The 18,598-nt window shown below is 44.9% G+C and overlaps 2 protein-coding genes across 8 annotated transcripts; one reads left to right on the forward strand and one right to left on the reverse strand.

The window, feature by feature from the left end:
- The first annotated feature begins 851 nt into the window (after positions 1-851).
- On the forward strand, positions 852-11,328 carry LOC142399167 (electrogenic aspartate/glutamate antiporter SLC25A12, mitochondrial-like). Of its 4 annotated transcripts, XM_075483663.1 has the most exons (19): positions 1,762-1,847; positions 1,934-2,035; positions 2,831-2,884; positions 4,349-4,494; positions 4,973-5,088; positions 5,449-5,588; positions 5,743-5,889; positions 7,119-7,257; positions 7,456-7,549; positions 7,688-7,772; positions 7,851-7,932; positions 8,048-8,206; positions 8,456-8,508; positions 8,601-8,681; positions 8,847-8,987; positions 9,191-9,329; positions 9,531-9,689; positions 9,777-9,867; positions 10,345-11,328. In XM_075483663.1, exons 2-19 carry the CDS (start codon positions 2,024-2,026, stop codon positions 10,556-10,558), a joined length of 2,052 nt encoding a protein of 683 aa, XP_075339778.1. In that variant the 5' UTR covers positions 1,762-1,847; positions 1,934-2,023; the 3' UTR covers positions 10,559-11,328. The 4 variants fall into 4 exon arrangements, with proteins under 4 accessions (XP_075339776.1, XP_075339777.1, XP_075339778.1 ...); XM_075483661.1 differs by lacking the exons at positions 1,762-1,847; positions 1,934-2,035 and adding an exon at positions 852-881; XM_075483662.1 differs by having other exon boundaries at positions 1,758-2,035.
- LOC142399168 (dynein, cytoplasmic 1, intermediate chain 2a-like) lies at positions 11,318-18,508 on the reverse strand. 4 transcript variants are annotated; one of them, XM_075483666.1, is made up of 17 exons: positions 18,366-18,508; positions 16,926-17,034; positions 16,706-16,832; positions 16,155-16,239; positions 15,735-15,797; positions 15,412-15,539; positions 15,235-15,324; positions 14,897-15,059; positions 14,690-14,789; positions 14,335-14,460; positions 14,083-14,229; positions 13,842-13,955; positions 13,625-13,758; positions 13,328-13,472; positions 13,072-13,212; positions 12,778-12,903; positions 11,318-12,667 (listed from the first exon to the last, which is right to left on the reverse strand). In XM_075483666.1, exons 2-17 carry the CDS (start codon positions 17,031-17,033, stop codon positions 12,566-12,568), a joined length of 1,899 nt encoding a protein of 632 aa, XP_075339781.1. In that variant the 5' UTR covers position 17,034; positions 18,366-18,508; the 3' UTR covers positions 11,318-12,565. The 4 variants fall into 4 exon arrangements, with proteins under 4 accessions (XP_075339781.1, XP_075339780.1, XP_075339783.1 ...); XM_075483665.1 differs by having other exon boundaries at positions 16,155-16,290; XM_075483668.1 differs by lacking the exon at positions 15,735-15,797.
- Positions 18,509-18,598: the final 90 nt, after the last annotated feature.

The following is an 18,598-nucleotide window of genomic DNA, read 5'->3' on the forward strand; positions in this document are numbered from 1 at the left end:
TGAAACACCCCTACAAAGCAGGGAGTAGGCCGTGCCTTATCAGTGAAAACAAATACGGCTGATATCGTTGTCACCTCACCAAGGTCAACGAGATAAACTTTCATATACTGAATCAACGGGATATTTAAAAAAAGAATCCTAAAAGATAAGTAAAATAAATTAATAGAATAAAACAAATAAACAATTGTTCTATCATTTAGATACTGAAATAAAGTCTGTTGAACTTGAGGGATAGTTGTTCTTTTAATAAAAGAAAACACCTCCTGGATAACTCATTTATAATGAGTGGGATCTACTGAATTGTACCTGGAAGACACGACAGTGTGTCACAGTGACATAAACAAGCAGCAGCATCGTGATAAAAACAGAAAGAGCAGTACTTAGAACAGCATGCCTGGTAGTAATAAGCCTTAAGGAGCAGTAGTTGTATCAGTGGTCAAAACAGTAACAAGTCAGCTTCCCAAAGATTTTGGATGCTGTCTTAAATGTAACATAAAACAGGATGCAATGACATTCAAATTGTTTGAACTCTTTATATAACTGATAAATAGCATACAAAAGTACATATTAAATGTTTTGAGTTTATTTATTTAAAGCAGGGACAATACATATTAATGAACATATACATGATCTCAGAAATTGAACATGTGCATTAACTTAGAATTTGATGCCAGCAACGTGTGTTATAAAGGTTTGGGCAGGGTTACGTTAAAGCGATACAATGTAACTCCTCAAAAAGCCCACTCTAGAGCTCCCCCTACAGGCTTGGAGGTAATGTACGGTTACACTGTCGTAAATACAACACCCTTTCACTTTCACTTTTCACGTTTGTTGACGAACCGGCGAGGAGTCAGAAGGTGCAAGCTATGTTGACCGAGAAGGTAAGAGTAATCAAATGTACCTGGGAGCGTGAGAGGGGTCTATTTGTTTTTGCGGTAGGTGTGCCAGAAAGCAAGTCGAAGTACTTCCGCTCAGCTCCCGGGCCGCTACCGGGCCCTCCGGCAAAGTTACATAGCGCAGTTTTTCCAACTCAGACCCCCGGCATAGGAGACAGGCCAATCGTAATATTAAAACTCATTCTAGCCGCACAATTTTTTTCAAGCTGTTATTTTAAGGTAGAAATGTTACATAGTATTGCTTTAACAACTGTGCTACATCAACTTTCCATTGAAGATTTTTTGTTTGCTTCATAATGTCATAAATGCTTTCAGTAGCAGATATGCCAAGTCGGTGGAGCTAATTTTTTGGTTTGTTTGTTTTTAAGCTGTGTGCTGATCAGAAGCTAAACCATATATTTTGGATTTGCTAATTTCCTAAAAAGATGAGCTCATCGTGCTTCCCGATCATGGGGCAGTTTTCCACTCCCCTGAAGTCCATCATAAATGCAGCATATAAATGAGCACAGGTGCAGAAAGAGAGAGGCAACATTTCGGGTGTTGTCTTATTTTCTTGTTTGTCTTACACTGGAGAGTTTTAGACTACATTTGAGGGTACACGAGTAGGCCCATCAAATGAAAAAAAAAACAATGAAAAATTGTGTCTGTGTTTTTGGCGTTTCAGTCTTCTATCGTCTCAGCTTTATGTCGCTGGCCTCAAACTCAAAATGACAAAACGTGGATGAAAGATAGAAAGTATGACAGCTTGTCTTAAAACGCGGTTGTAATAGTTTGAGGTATATTGAAGAGAGCAGTTGTAGCCCCAGTAGAGAGTGCTGGTGAGTTTCCAGCTGTGACTGGAGGACCGCGGTGACAATAGCTTGCTGAGCTGATGTAAGAATTCTTACATGAGCTCCGGCGTTTCTGAAAGTGTAGTCGACGCTTTAGACCTCCGTGGACAGTGGATACTAAGTACAGCTCCTCTCTAACATTCAAACTTCTAGTATTTCCACTTTTCTGTTTGCGTCTTTGGTATTGATTTGTTCCGCTGTCGACAGAGCCTGCCGTCTGGTTTCTATCCCAGACCTGTGGACTGAAACGCGCGTGTTCCTCTCTGCTCGTTCACTGCGCGTGACGTCAAAACCAGCATGGCGGTCAAGGTGACTTGGGCATCGCTCTCTTAGCGCTTTTCAAACCTCTACATTACCGTGTGTGCATGTATTCTTTTTTGTTTCCGCGCGTAGGGATCCCTGAAGCTAGACTTTCTTGTCCTGTCCTGTTCGGGTAGGGTGTCTCAGTTGCGGTACGCTCCGATGCTGTAGCATCACCGGGCTAGCTGCCTCTCGGCGGTGGTTGGCCTTGATGAGACATCCACAACCTCAAAGTTAGCGAGATCGAGCTAAAAAGCTACGAGACCGCTAACACAGCGGTCACCATGTCACCCGACTTCGCTGCCGAAGTGACATATTTTCGAGGCACTCATCTTTTTTTTTTGTTTGCTCTCATCCTCTGGCATTTTGCTGATGTAAAGCTTAACATGTCATGGCAACGGTTTGTGTCCTCTTCATAGTAGTTTCTGCTTGCTAGCTTGCTGCCCGAAAACGTTAGTGTGAGGCTTTGAGCAGTACGAAATATGCTGCTTTTGGCTGGTTAACTGTTAAGCTAGTTCCCTCACTAGTTCGGTTTGAGTGTAAGGCAGCTTCCTGATGTTTAGCTCTAGTTGTGTGCATTCCTGTGGTTTGTTCCAGCTCCTTACTGCAGTAGCTGTTTCAAGGAGACATCACCCCAAAGCACTTTCGTTTTGCTTCGTGGCATTCCCTGTGCATCGCATGTAGAACTCGATTGATTCGGCAGCTTGTTAGGGCGTTAAAGTAGTTAAAGTCTCCGCTTTTCTTGTCATAAGATGTGAACATGTTTTTTCATTGTTTGTTTGTGTGTGTGTGTGTGTGTTGTAGGTGCAATCTACCAAACGCGGAGACCCAAACGAGCTGAAGGGAATTTTCCAGAAGGTAAACCTTTCACAGATTTTCACCTCACTAAGTTAGCATCAGTTGCTGTTTTGTTTGCTGTCCTTTTAGGCCTGAGTCCATAATGATCAGATGGAATTAATGTTAGGGCTCAGTGTGGTGGGGAAAAAAACCTGCTCTCACGGCATTGTTTTCATTTGTGAGGTGTGAGCACATTCAAAGGTCAGCCCTGCACTGTTGTTGCTGACAGAAATTGAGGCCAAACAAAAATTGGCCTCATAATTGTTGAGACCGCAACAGTAGTTATTGGTAGAGTGAATATTGCAAGACAAGTGTTGAATGTTCATTCTTAGTCTGCATAGTGTTGTACTGTGTTGTACCCCGCCTGAACTGTAGTTCAGGTGGTTGCTCTCTCAGCCTCGCTCACTACATCAGCAGAGCATCAGGCCTTATTCTGAAAGCCCAGGGTTCCAGTCTTTGTTCAGTTCCAAAAATGGAACTTTTATCCTTATTATAACCGACAGCACCGTGTGATGTCATGTTTAAAAGGACTGTTGCATTCCTGACGGTGTGTGCTGGTACTGCTGTGTGTTTGATGATGAGATGGAACAGGAGGCCTCAGCGACAGTAGACTTTGTGTACCTACACCCTGCTCCACTGTCTTCTGCATGATGAGTGTGTGATCCGGCGTGTGATAGTCACGTGGGTCAACAGTTTTAGGTTAGCTGATATGCATGGGTCAGATAACTGATGCGCCCAAGCCAAAAAAAAATAAAAAATAGCTCATCTGCGCTTGCAAATACCTGTCCAAGAGTTGGCCGGTGGAATTCTGACTTGTCATGTCACAACTGCTACATTAGGGACCTCTGTAGTTCAGATATGGCACAGTCACAAGTCACGGCCAGTCACAGGGGAAGGCTTTACGGGAACCACTAACTCAGGAATGACATTTGATCTCAACTGTGTCAGTTTTGTTAATAATTTCCACCTAAAAAAAAAAACCTCTGTCGCACTTAAAGGTGACAGCGTAGTACGCAATACTTGAGAGTCACTGCGTGTATAATATCCATGACTGTGATTATAACTTGAAGCAAAGTTTCTACAGTATACGGTGCTGTATTGTCCCGCTCCACAGTTATGCCCTTGAATGCTGACCCCTTACGTCACTGTGCTGGGGTACTTTGAGAAGGATAATAAAGCTGTTGATCACAGCAAATGTAAGAGATGGATTAACTCTTGGTTGTGTAAGTTTTGCAGCTAACTCGCAGAAGTAGCTTAGAAAGTGTGTCATATGTGGCCTTGATTCTTACCTCAAGATCTTTTTTTTTTTTTTTTTTTTTTTTTTTTTTGCAGTGGTCACTTGTTTGTGTCCAAGGAACAGTTGTGATTTATTGAACGAGGTCGCTGCTGATTTAATCAATTTTGGGTTAAGATATAGCAGATTAGTCCGGTGAGTGATTATCCATGCTGGTGTTATTTTCTGTTTTCCCCCATACTTTCCCTTAGTATGCCAGCGTCGTGGAAAAGGATGGAGAGAGGTTCATGACCCCGGGAGACTTTGTCCAGAATTATCTGGGACTGCACACACAGATTCACCACAACCCCAAAACGGTCCAGCTCATCGCTGCTGTGGCCGACACCACAAAGGACGGGTATGTAGTGATTAAATCAGTGCACGCACACACACACACACACACACACACACACACACGCTCATAGCTTATCAGTTTGGAGTGTTTTCAGATCAGTAGTCCTCTTTACCGCTGCTCACAGATAAGATAGCACTCCCCGTGAGTCGGTTCAGTCGTACGTACACTCATTGCAGACGCACAAACCAATAATATTAGTTAGCGCTTACTTCTGTTAAGAAATAGTCCTTTAAACCCCCCTGTTTTTATATATTGACGCTTGCGTTTTGGTTTTCCAGTTCATACTAAAACACCCGACAGTGTTTGCTTGCTGTCACTTTATACAGATAGTGTGTAATGGTGAAATGTGCACCCATTAACACAGTGCGTCTGGTTACTCTGTATGATCTAACCTTTGCTTAAAGTCTTTAATGTCTTCTATTGTGTATTTAACATTTTTCTGACCTTTTTTTTGATCTTCCACCCACACACACAATTGTAGGCTGATCTCTTTCCAGGAGTTTCTTGCATTTGAGTCGGTGCTGTGTGCACCAGACGCCCTCTTCATAGTAGCCTTTCAGCTGTTTGACAAGACCGGAACCGGCACCATCTCTTTCGGTATGGGCTGTTTGTCTTTCTTTTCCTCTTTCTGACGGCGTTTATGTGGGAAATTGGGGTTCAGCTAATGTCATTAGAGCTTAAAACGATCGAGCTGTTCAGTGTCAGGAATCTGATGTTTTTGGAGGGAAATCTTCAGACCGATTGAGAACACGGAATTTGTCAGATACACACTTCTTCCACATGCTTTCCAGCAGTGGGGAAATCATTTCCCAACGAGACATTACTGCCTGGGCTTAGTCACTACACATAGATGCACTTGCATAAAAGCACTCGCACACAAACACACACTTTCTACTTCTTGCTTCACTTTTGAAGTTTCCCCGGGGAAAATATTTGACGTGTGCATTTGTGCTGCAGAGAATGTGCGAGACATCTTCAGCCAGACCACAGTGCACCACCACATTCCCTTCAACTGGGACTGCGAGTTCATCCGTCTGCACTTTGGGCACGACCGCAAGAAGCAGCTCAGTTACCTTGAATTCACTGAGTTCCTGCAGGTATGGGGAGTACACAGATGCCGATGAGTCTTGATTTGTGTAACCTTTCTTCTTTGATTTGCTTTCGTTTCTGTTTCTTTTCTAAAATAGAAAAGAAAAAAAACCTTTTTTTTTTTTTTTTTACGTCTAAGCCTTGTGGTGCCGTGTTTTTTAGGAGCTGCAGTTGGAGCATGCACGCCAAGCATTCGCCCAAAAGGACAAAGGGAAGAATGGCGTCATCTCTGCAATGGACTTCAGTGACATTATGGCTACAATCAGACACCACATGCTCACACCGTTTGTGGAGGAGAACCTTGTTTCAGTGAGTGTTTGGGAGAACAGTGCGAGCATGTCGATACTTTAATGATGAATAAGAACGCCGCTCGTAATAAACAAAAATAATAGGTTGATGACTAAAATATGTTTTTATTACTAGTTAGTAAAAATACAATCTACCCGGATCTTTGGATTTGTACTCGTACACACTTAGCAGGCAAATCCTCATCCGCTTCCCTGGTCGTGCAGGTCATTTTCAGCATGAGAATGTCTTATTTTGATAATCTTTTAAGCTGTGCTGAGACACTAAAGCCCCTTTCACACTGCGACCCGCTACCTTAGCGGGTCCAAATTGCACCTTCGACCCGCGTCGAGCCATGTGAACGCTTGGCGTGTTGGTGACCCGTGTCGCCTGAAGCCGAGTTCAGGGCACGTTGCCTAGTGGCAGAGCGTCACACGAAACACATAAAATGGTGGGCGTGTACAATGACGTAGGCACAAGCCATGCGTCAGAGGTAGGGTTAAATACACCTTGAGGACTCGTTTTTGCAATTGTATATGCAGTTCATGGAGATGTTATTTTACGGGGTGTGGATGGTTACAACGTGGGATGCCGCCGAAGAACATATGCGGAGAATACAAGAGCACTATAGTCCCCGAAATGTGGCGGTAAATAACGTCCTCTGCTCGGAGGCTGAGGAGCTCGCGGACCTCCTTGTCTCCCCAGTTGGCCATATTAAAAAATGTCTCGAACTTGATGTAGGCTAAAACAGAGTAAAACTTGTCCTCACCTGTCGCTGTTGTTCTGAATCAGCTGTCCATTCTGTCTTTTAAACTCCTCACGTCACGCCCACGTCCGACCCGCGTCGATTGTGTTCACATCAAACTCGGCTCGGCAAAAAGACTAGGGTCCGACGCGGGTCGAAAGACGAGTCGAGTTGACGCGGCAGCCCGGGTCGGCAGTGTGAACGCAACAGCGGACACGCTAAATTCGCGGATTAAACGCGGGTTATTCGGCAGTGTGAAAGGGGCTAGAGAAAGTGTTCTTTCCCTGAAAGACATTTCCATGCTTTGTCAATATCAGTCTCGTTCTTTTGTGACAGGCCGACATGGAGTGGTTAGCAATGTGATTTACCACATGTTCCTGTGATAATGCTTCAGATTTGTCTCTTATCTTAAGTCCATTAGAGATCAGTTAAATCTTTTTTTTTTTTTTTTTAATATATATATATATTCATGCCTGAACCTAATAGAAAGTACGTTCTTTTCTACCAGGCTGCAGGCGGCACCATCTCTCACATGGTCAGCTTTTCCTATTTCAACGCCTTCAACTCCCTTCTGAACAACATGGAGCTGATCCGCAAGATCTACAGCACGCTGGCTGGGACACGGAAGGACACGCTTGTGACCAAAGGTGCACGCTTTGTTACGTAACTTTGATTTTGGGGCATTCTCCTTGAGCTGAATGTTTTGTTTTTTTGGCTCTGGTATTCTGTATCATTGCAATAAACCTTGATTTCCAGCAGAGAAAGGTGCTACGAAGAAAGAATTTCCTTTTACTAACTCACTAAGATTTTGCATATGTCTCATCTCTGTTTCTCTTTTCCCGCAGAGGAGTTTGTTCATGCTGCCAACAAGTTTGGTCAGATCACTCCAATGGAAATCGACATCCTGTACCAGCTATCGGGCCTGCACTCTCCCTCTGGGTAAAGACTAGAATCTGTCCATCTGGAATCTTTTGAAACATCTCAAACGCATGCATTTTACATATGTTTACTAAAAAAAAACAATCTTACCTGTGTCTGTGACCGTGACGTAGTTAGATAACAGAGAATGTCTTTCAGACGTCTGAACCTTGCTGACATTGAGAGGATAGCTCCGTTAGAGGAGGGAAGTCTGCCCTACAACCTGGCTGAATCTCAGAAACAGGTGGGACGCTTGTTTCCGGCTGTGTGAGAAACTCCTCAGCAGTGAAATCACCATGGTAACGTACCTGTTTTCCCACAGTCCCAGGGCGACGGTTCCAGGTCTGTGTGGATGCAAGTCGCAGAGTCTGCCTACAGGTTCACCCTGGGCTCCCTTGCTGGAGGTGAGTTGTCCTGCAAGTGTAAACCTGCGATTAGCCTCTTATCTCATTTGATGGGTTGCGTTTCATCTGATTTAAAAAAAAATAATAATAATAATAATTTCTTTGTGTTTGATAGCCACCGGAGCAACGGCAGTGTATCCCATCGACTTGGTGAAGACTCGTATGCAGAACCAGAGGTCCACGGGGTCCTTTGTTGGAGAGCTGATGTACAAAAACAGCTTTGACTGCGCAAAGAAGGTCCTTCGCTACGAGGGCTTCTTTGGTTTCTACAGAGGTTAGAACTGTACAGTTTATTTCTTGAGCTTCTAATTCATAGAAAACAAAGAAAGCTTTAATGACGCGCTTTATTCTACAGTGGATGCAGCTTTCTTTCCCCCCATAAATTCTATAAAGTGATCTTTCAGCAAAAAAATAATAGGTTCATCTCATCAATCTTTTACTTCTCCACTCATGCTCCTGTTCGCCCAGTATCGCTAATGTAAAGAGTTTGTTTTGTCTGCCAATCTGCCATGATGCCCTACAGGTCTCGTCCCTCAGCTCATTGGTGTGGCGCCCGAGAAGGCCATCAAACTCACAGTGAGTACCTCTCAGGAGGTCGAGCGGACAGATTTTTACGCCGACTCCGAACCGCCGTTAACCTCACGCCAACTTGTGTTTGTCTTCCACAGATGAATGATTTCGTAAGAGATAAATTCACCGGGAAAGACAACACAATTCCTTTATGGGCTGAAATTATGGCAGGTGGCTGTGTAAGTACAACCTCTCACACACACACACACACACACACACACACACACTGTCTTCCCGGCCCATAGCTCCAAATGTGCGACACACAGGCGAGCAAACTGTTTTCTTTTTTTTTTTTAATTTGAGATTATTATGTGATCAAACGCCTCCTCTCCCCATGTATTCAGGCTGGAGGCTCTCAGGTGATCTTCACCAACCCTCTTGAGATTGTGAAGATTCGCCTGCAGGTGGCGGGCGAGATCACAACCGGGCCTCGCGTCAGTGCGCTCAGTGTGGTCCGCGACCTGGGCTTTTTCGGCCTCTACAAGGTAATCTTCCTCAAAATGCACCAGCGACCTCTGATGAAGGTTGCATGAGCAGTTTTCAGCAGTCAAGGTTACATCGCAGGCATTACTGTGTGAGAGACTTCTGTTGGATCCATTTTCGGCCTCCTTTTTGGCGCTTGCACACATTTTTCTCTTCCCCCTGCGTTTCTCTGTCTTATGCAAATGTTTTCAATGGGTCTCTCCAGGGTGCCAAAGCTTGCTTCCTAAGAGACATCCCCTTCTCGGCCATCTATTTCCCAGCGTATGCCCACTTAAAGACTTACTTCACTGATGAGGAAGGCCGACTGGGACCATTGCAGCTTCTCACTGCTGGAGCGATTGCAGGTAACGTCAGATTACCTCAAAACATCTGACACAGTCAGTCAGTACTTTGTCATTATATCTAATGATGTGCCTAGGATGGTTTTTATAAAGCGGCTGCATGGGGGGAGTCTTGATGTTAAATTGGTTCTCTGTTTCTAAATTTGATTGATTTCTACTTCTTACTAAAAAACAAACCTTCCAAAACTTCCCGACTGTTTCCAGGTATCCCTGCGGCCTCCCTCGTGACACCAGCTGATGTCATCAAGACGCGTTTGCAAGTTGCAGCGAGGGCAGGACAGACCAGTTACACAGGAGTCATCGACTGCTTCAGGAAGATCTTGAGAGAGGAAGGCTTCAAAGCTTTGTGGAAGGGAGCTGGAGGTGTGTTTCTGTATTCGTCAAATGCACATACGTGTCTCAGACTGTCGGCCCCCTGAAACCACCATGAACCGTTTCCCTTTTCTCCAGCTCGCATGTGCCGGTCCTCCCCACAGTTTGGCGTGACTCTGGTGACGTATGAACTCTTGCAGCGGTGGTTCTACGTTGATTTTGGAGGACAGTAAGTTTAAACTTTTTAGAATTATTGTTGAAAAGATGACGACACAGTCATTTGTGTGGGCTTCACTTAGGACTTCAGGATGATCTGACCGGATCGAGGATTCGCCGCCTTTAATTTCTAAGGAATTAGATTATAAGCAGATGTAACGAATATTCTTTGACGAACACACGTGTTGCGTTTAGCTGTCCAGCTTTGGCCGAACTGTGTTGGGACATGCCGTTGTGCTTGGTTGTCATGAATCATTAGAAAAGAAGCATCTCTTGAGATTGTCGCTATCTTTCCAAATGTTTTTTTTTTGTTTGTTTTGGTTAGAAATGATAAATGAAGACTATAGGATAGCAGAGAAGTGTAACCTTTTTTCTAAATAAATGCTACATATGTATATTTATATATGCAAACACAAATTTTCCCTATCATTTCATCGAAATTCCCATTTGTTTGCTCAGTCAGTGACGCCTCTTTTTCCACTCTCTGCAGCCGCCCAGCTGGATCTGACCCAACACCCAAGTCTCGCATCTCGGAGCTTCCCCCGATCAACGCGGGGCATGTCGGAGGCTACCGCCTGGCTGCAGCTACATTTGCCGGAGTGGAGAACAAATTTGGCCTCCACCTGCCTAAATTCAAGTCCTCCGGCGTGGTTTCCATACATCACCCAGACCCAGCCTCCGCCGAGCCAGTTCAGGCGCCATAAAAGTCTCCATCTCTATATCACTTCACCATCCCTCTCCTCCTCTACCAGGGGCCAGACACTTAGATAAACACTTCAACGATATACACACTCCACACGTTAGGGGCCATTGACTTAGGAACATGCAACACCAGGGTAAAGGTGTATTCCGGTGGTAAACAGCCAGTTGTAGAGGCGGGGAGCTGGCTGCAGCTGTATACCACAGAGCAGGCATCGACAGGTAAGGAGCGCTGAGCGTGTTGCATCTTCAGTGGCTGTGCGCTCCTGGGAACTCCATTCTTTGTGTTTTTCTCTCGGAACATTTGTGTAAAACTGAACCTTGGGCACTCCTCTCCGTCACTCATGAGTAGATGATTCATTCTGTTTTCTGTCTGATACTCGGTATGAGTAGGACTTCTCTTTATGGGACAGTGGGCATAGGAAATAATATATATTGATCTGCACAGTGTGTGGGGCTTCTTTCTCTGCAACTCCTCACACAAGAGGCTACATACTGTACATATTGTATAACTACTGAGAAAATGTTACAATACAAAGCTCCGTAACATTCAGCCCGCATCATTACAGCACCTGCAATGTCGTGGCCATGTGGGGCCTTTGGTCCTTGGTCTCTGAGAATCACTCTTACTGGTGTACAGAACTTTTCAATTAAGCATTTTCTTGATTTAAAAGCAAGAATCATGAGCAGAGGATTAGGTGTTAATAAATTAAATGTATCTGAATTGAGTCATTGTATTTTAATGAAATAAATCATCCATATGGTTTTAATTTTACGAATATGTTTTGAGTTTTTATTCCAACAGAAAAGTGCGACCATCTCTTGTGCCAGGAACGTACAGTACAATTAGTCGGTGCAGAAAGCTGATCCTGTTGATAGCACATTAAATATGGCTGCAGCAGCAGTTCTTTTATTTCTTTTTCATTTGAACTTGAAGTAACGTGTTAACAAGCTTGGTTTTGGTGGATATTGCATCATGGAATGGGGGTGGGGGTGGGGGTGGGTGGAAAATGGGAGGAAACAAATCAGTTCAGGTTCTGTGATTTCCAACATCAGCAGTACACTTCCATTTAACACCTCCATATAGTTTACTCGAATCCTCTTCGAGAGAACAAGACACGGAACCGTTTCTGCTCCTCCTCACAAAGGTGCAGAGTATGAAACGTTAACCTTGGGTTACAAAAAAAACACGGCTTTTTACCTGCAGTAGTGTCAAAAGCCAAGTCAAACGATGCATTTCAACCGTTAAAAGCTCGTCGTGCCAATTTCAAGATTGTACTTTGTACGTTTTTAGGACAAAGAAGCTTTTTTTTTTGGTGTTTTTTCCTTTAAAACAATACACAAATATATATTTAAATAAATGCGACCACCATAATAAATATTAAATATTGTAGTGGTTGAAATGTAACAAAGAGACCTCTGCACAGGCCAGAGTGCATGAGTTATACACATTAGCTGTGGTCATCACGTCCTTCTGAGGATAAAGATATGATCGTTTTCCCACTCTGTTACAATAGTTTGCCAGCCATGCACAAAGCGTGTCTAGAAAATATTACAACATAAAAACACTCAAATGGTAATAAAAAGGTGCAAGTAGAAAGGTTTGCATATTTTTAAAAAAAAATGTTTGAGTTGGTTGGAGCCTCAGGAGAAGATCAGTTTCTGGAGCCCTGAGGATGAAATCAAAGCTAAAAGTTCAGAGTGGACAGCTTTCACCTATCCTGAAAATCACTTTCTTGTATCCCTCTATGCCACTAAGCTTGTTTCTGTACTACCACCGATACACATGACATCCACTGGTGCTACAAATGTACATTTTTAAAACTCCTCTAAAGCTGTCGCATCTGTCCATTCTAGCTCTGCACATCTCCTCAGGCCAAGTTGTGAGAGGAGGATAAAAGCTTGAAGCCACACAGGAGAGAGGAGCTCCTCTGGCCGTGTCATGTAATGCGTTACAAGTGTGTAGTGTACTGGAGAGGAATTTATGAGCAGTTAAAAGTAGGTTTTCCGCATCAGACGTTGGCCAGCTCCTCAGCTTCATCTCGGTTCTCGTTGATTTCAGCCAGCGTCCTGACGAAGCGCGTCCACTCGTCGGCCTTGGGCACGCAGATTTGCTGCAGGAGGACGAGGAGCATCGTGTCCAAACACGTCAAACAAGGAGTTGAAGAAAACAAACTCAAGCACACGCAGAATGAATCGATGTAAGGAGGGGCTGACGACTTACCTCGCCTACATCGTAGACCTGCACCTGCCCCTCTGAGTCTCCTGTGGCTATCTCCTTTCCAGAGTGAGACCATCTCACACGGTTCAGAGCTGGGGCCCCATCCACAGACACGCTGGCAGTGGGGACCTAAAATGCACACATCAGCTTTACAAGCAGCAAACAGATGCTCTGAGGTGCGCACGTGTGTAAACTCTGGTGGCGTTTGAAGTCAAACTGGCAATTTCAGTTCATGCTTTTATTGCAATTCATCATGTTACTGAGGGTGAACATTTGTGTGTCGGGATGTGTGCGCACTTCGGTGTCATTGTTGAGGTTCCACAGGTCCAAGCGCCCAGAGAGGTCCACACAAGCAAACAGAGCAGGATGCGCCGGAGACCACATGGCATCATACACGTAGTCGCAACTGTCCTCGAACGAGTACAGCGGGCGGGTGCTCTACGGCGGGAAAGGTGGAGGAGGAGGAGGAGGAAATACGCAACAGATTTGTGTCGAGAAGCATGACCAGTGGTGTATTTATTACAGTAACTCTGCCAGACTGTGTGTGGCTCACCTTTGTGCTCCATAGTTTGACAGTCCAGTCAAAAGAAGAGGAAATGAAGAGGTGAGAGAAATCGACGGGTCCTCCAGCACTGTGACAGCTGAGACCGGTCACAGGACCATGGTGGCCTTCGAACACCTCAGTGATGCCTGCCTTACTGTAACACACACACACACACGCACAGCAACACTGTTGACCTCTGAATGATTTTTGTCCCCCAAAGTCTCAGCCCTAACAACGACATTATTTTAAATCAGTACATAGTAAGAGGTTTGATGCTTCAGAGGACACAGTTCACGGAGCACTCACCTGCCGTGGCGGCAGGCGGTGTAGACGGAGCCGTCCTCGCTCCCCACCACGAAGTTGTTCACGTCGGCCAGAGGGAATGCCATGGATGTCACGGCCACCGCCTTGCTCTGTTTGAACACCAGCTCCAGGCTGTCCTGCAGGTAAAACAGCAACCTCAGACCCTCAGACGTCTCCGACAGCATGCCTGTCTGCGGTCATCCACACATGTGCAGCGTACCTGTGGCTGGGACAGCATGTCAAGGCTCCAAGAGCACATCTTGCCATCGGTGGAAATGCTGATCAGGTTGTTAGCATTTTGGGTTCCCACCACGTTCACACAGTAGACGGGGTGCTGCAAAGCACAATATGAGACACGACTAAGATGAGGTGGAATAAAAAAAATTTGAAAAAAAGAAAGTCCGGCAGGTTTATTGAAAAGAAAGATGTGGGGATATGACGTGTGCGTTCCAACGCATTACTGTGTGTGCAGCTGCAGACAGGGGGGTCCTCTGGACAGGGGTTCGCTTGTTGCTCCTGTTGTCCCATAAGACGATCTGTCCGGAGTACGTCCCACCCACCACCAGGTTGGGGTGGAACTTTGCAAACCCAGCTGACATCACCTCTGACTGCAGAGAAGGCCATAAAAACAAAGCTTAAATGTCTTCTTCCGCAGAAGCATTCTCAGAAATGTTCTCAAGCCAGAGGGCTGTGTGTGGTCTTCTCGTTGCTACCTGGCAGTGGAAGATGTACTCAGGGGTCGCCTTCTTGTACTTCATGTTCCAGACCAGTGCCACGCCATCGGGCTCATGTGGAGCATCCTCATTGTTGTTATACGAGGCCACCAACAGCTCTGGATACTAAGAGGAACAAGGGAGTCACGATTACGTGCAGACCCACCAACAGTAAGAGTCTACAGGTTTGTTTTCAGTGCATTTGTAATAACACAGGCTCTATAATGTATTCAGGCTCCACACACTAGTCATTTAGAAAATGGGACTTCTAAGGTTTGAAGCCTGTGCTCGTGAGAAATTAAATCCCTGCTGCAGGTGCAGTTTTTACTATAATTCGTGAATGAATTCATCCTACCTGGGGAGACCAGTCAAGACAGGTGACCACTCTGTTTTTAGTCCAGCGCTCATCTGCAAACTGCCTGTTCAGAACCAGCTTCGCTCCGGCCTGCAAGTCACTGGAGGGACAGAAAGAGAAATATGAATTAATTGTCCTGCCGGTCCATTTGAGGATAATACAGATTGTATCTCAAGCATTTGATTTTTTTCTTGACATGCGCCTCACCCTTCCTTATCCTCCAGATCTCGCCCACTGTAGTCAAAGCAGACATCCACCTGCTCCGACAGCGCTCTCTCCACGATCCTGCTGCCATGCTCGAAAAACGACAAGAACTCGTCCGAGTGCAGCACCTGAAGCTTCTCTTCTTCTGTCAGCTCCTTGGGAGTGTCTGCAAGCAGATAATCAAGTATCAAAGAGAGATAAATACAGGGATGGATCTTATGAGTGGCTTCTGCGCGGCTTGAAATTAGATCAGATTATGTGTTCGGGTATGGCAAAAAAAAAAACAGTGCAAAATAAGAAAAGGTTTAAACTACTTTTCCATGTAGCGCTTCTGTCCTTACCCTCGTCCTGCTGTTCACCCTGTTCATCTTTTTCCTCCTGGGTGTCCCCTGTCGGTGGGGGAGCGGTTATCTCCTCGTCTTCTTCTTCTTCTAAAACACGCACGGATGCAAATTCTTGAATCCATTTGGACTAAGCCTGGTTCAAAGATTAGGAAAAGTGTGCCCGTGTTTGGCTACCTGCTTTTTGATCGGTGTGTGGAAGTGCCTCTGTGGGCGTCTGCGTTTCTTTGCAGTAGGACACCATTTCCTTTGGGACGAAGTCCACCTGGGTCAGTTTGGACATGCCAAGCCTCACAGCGCTACGTCTGCACATGCGCACGGTCGCAAAAAAAAAACACAAGCAGACATGTTTTCAGGCTGAAACTGGACTGAATGCAAATCCTACATGTAAGGACATAAATAATGTTTTACAGACATTTGATGTACTAACACATTTTGACAAATCTAAAATGAAACCACAAAACGCTGGAAGACAAGCTTAAGGAAAGGAGGAGCAGTACCCCATCAGCTCAGAGTCGGAGTGGAGTTGCAGAGTAGAGGGGTCAGGATCCCAATGCAATGTCCTTATACAGCCAAACCACCAGATGGTGTTAGTGTGAGAAAGAAAGGACAGAGAGAAAGAAAGAGGAAAACAGAGAGGACGAACCAAAAGGTGAGTCACGTACAAGATGGGAAAGACGGGAAAAATGAGCCGGAAAGACACAGAGAAGAATGAAGTGCGTGTTAATTGAGAAACATCAGCGTGCCGGCGAAAAGGCTAAGAGACAGGTCAGAATTCACTAAAGTATAATTACCAAGATAACACACACATACACTTTGCATGCAGGTACTTGACTAAACCACATAAAAAAATGACAAAAGACAACCAGCCGTCTCTCTCTGTCTTTATTTGTCGCACACACACACATTCACACACAAACCTTGGTCCTGCGTTTCCATCCCCAGAATCTTGGCTTCCTGCATCGCTGCCCACTGATTTGTTGGAGGGAGACATGGGGGCAGGGACTAGGTAGTGAAACAGACACGTATCCTCTGTTACTACCCTCAGGGGATGAGCTGTGAAAAAGTGTGTGCGTGCGTGTGTTTTGTTTGGCAGTGCACGAGTGATGGGTGAGTGAGTGGGGGAGCACAGCAAGTGAGACGAGGGAGCAAGTGAGATACGGAACAAGTGTGTGAATGAGTGAGGGAATGAGTTTTCATGCAGTAAGGGGGACAAAACACACACAAAAAAAGGACAGACAAAGGGGGAGAGAAGAGAGAATGAAAATAAATGGCAGGCAGGTTTTAGGTGTCATGCACAAAACATGTAAAATACTTGGACTTGATATTTGTGTGGGGAGCAATGAGAGTGACACCAAACTAGGTCAGAACGTTAAGACAGACTTTAGTAATTCATTAAGCAAATGACCAGAAAACGATGGAGTATTAGGTGCAAGGTCAGAATAGAAGCATGCTCGTATTGTACAATTACCATGTGGTATGTCAGGCGTGATGCCAACACTCTGCAGCAGAGCCTCTGCCTCTCTCCTCTTCCTCTCCAGATCAGAGTCTTCGTGGCCGGCTGAGGACCCTGCGTCCGCTCCACGCTTTGAGTCTCCCTACAGAGTGCAGAGTACGCTCGGCTTCAGCACGACAACACATCACAATGTAGACGAAAACGGACCGGCACGGCTGGCAGTTCTATCACTCACATCCTTTTTTTTTTTCTCTTCTTCTTTTCTCTTCTTCTCCTCTCGAATCTGGGCGATCCGTTGTTTCTTCCTCTCCAGCTCAGCCTTCAACTCACTCTTGTCAGACATACTGAAATAGGGAGAGACGTTTGGGAAACAGTCGGGGAAGAAACCAAACTTGAAACCTCAACAACAACAAAAAAAAAAAGAGACAACTTCTTTCCTCGCCCTTGTTCTTAACCGTTTATGGTGAGTTTAAGGCCAAGGTGTGCACACTCTAAAACTAAACAACAGATCCATTTTAAAGCAGACATTCCTGATAATATGATCAGTTCAGTGATGGGAAATAAAAGGAGTTGCACTCGTAGAGGATTTGGATAAGAAGCATCAGTTTCATGGTATACAGTACGACACAATTATCATTTTACTTTTTAGTATTGTTACCATTGACAGCTAAAAGGACCCTTTGATCTGCAAATTAAAACGAAGCTATTCACTTTTTGCATGCATGCACACTTCATGGCCACACTCCACTCACCAATTTCCCCCAACATCCATGTTTTTTTTCTATTTAACAGCTTCTTCCCGAACAGGGCAAGCCAAAAAGATGCATCGAGTGAACGATCAAATATTAGTTGTTCTCCATTCTTGTGCCTTTTGACTAAAAAGCTTCTTTCACAGTGTGTAAACTTAACCTGTCCAAGCTGCATTCTTTGCCGCTCCCTTGCCTGGTATTGGTGCAGAAGTACACAGTGGCCCTGGGCCTGTCACACTGGTAACATGTGAACAGCAGCCAGCTGTTGACAACAATGTTCTCTTTATCTGTCCTCACCATATTATCATGGCTGACCCCAAATGGCCGAGCTGGTATATAATCGCTCTATTACATGTAAAACACAATCTCGGCGATTATGACTGTCTCAGTTAAATCAGCTGTGACAGCATTTTCTAACGACCACCTTATTACTGTTTATATCTTTTAAAGAGATGGAAGCATTTGAAACAAACGTGTAACCAGCCCACGTCTGCAAAGAACTAAATTACAACAGCCACAGCTGTCACAATGCTATTGTTTTCGTGGTGTTAGCGTGTTACTGTGATGCTCAACACCCCTCCACCCAATGCAAAGATGACTACAGATAAACCAAATAAAAAAAATAAAAAAAAGACTAGCTCCTGCGCCCGTTTTGACCTTGTCACTTTACAATTCCTCGTTGACTTGATTTACGCATCAGCGTATTAAAGTTTTGCTTGTAGCTCAGGATTGGTCAAACATATTTATAATCTAATTAGTGGCCCAGGCTGTTAGCCGCGTTAGCATGCTAATCACCATGGCAGCCGGCGGGCCTACTGTCAGAATAATAAAGAGACTAACGGCGACAAACCAACGCCCGAGCTGAACTGCTTGGTGCGGCCGAACAAAAGGAAAAACAAAGCGGTTGTGAAGGCACAAATAAATACCTGGCGTCAGAAGTTAGAGCTGAGCAGAGAGGTGGCAAAACAATCCAGTTTTGTGAACGTAAATTCTTAAGACGAGATGATGGAGGAGGGATTGATGATGCTGGAAGAGACAGCAGTTTGCTCCGCTTTGCTCTTCTTCAGGGTTAGGCCGCAAAGCCATTTCAGCAAGGATTTACCGCCCCCTGCCGGCGTAATTTGAAAGTCTCAAAAGTAGACGCCCAGGAACTAATATC

The sequence above is a fragment of the Odontesthes bonariensis genome, chromosome 14 (assembly GCF_027942865.1).
Source record: "Odontesthes bonariensis isolate fOdoBon6 chromosome 14, fOdoBon6.hap1, whole genome shotgun sequence".
Classification (NCBI taxonomy): Eukaryota; Metazoa; Chordata; class Actinopteri; order Atheriniformes; family Atherinopsidae; genus Odontesthes; species Odontesthes bonariensis.

Bases quoted from the DNA above. Each gene is read 5' to 3' on its own strand.
- LOC142399168 (XM_075483665.1), bottom strand. From the start codon at position 17,033: ATGTCTGACAAGAGTGAGTTGAAGGCTGAGCTGGAGAGGAAGAAACAA. The intron at 15,325-15,411 runs GTAGCCAAACAC...TGCGTGTTTTAG, and splicing joins ACACACCGATCAAAAAGCAG to AAGAAGAAGAAGACGAGGAG. The intron at 15,060-15,234 runs GTAAGGACAGAA...ATCTGCTTGCAG, and splicing joins GGGTGAACAGCAGGACGAGG to ACACTCCCAAGGAGCTGACA.
- LOC142399167 (XM_075483661.1), top strand. The intron at 5,589-5,742 runs GTATGGGGAGTA...CGTGTTTTTTAG, and splicing joins AATTCACTGAGTTCCTGCAG to GAGCTGCAGTTGGAGCATGC. The intron at 9,690-9,776 runs GTGTGTTTCTGT...CCTTTTCTCCAG, and splicing joins TTTGTGGAAGGGAGCTGGAG to CTCGCATGTGCCGGTCCTCC.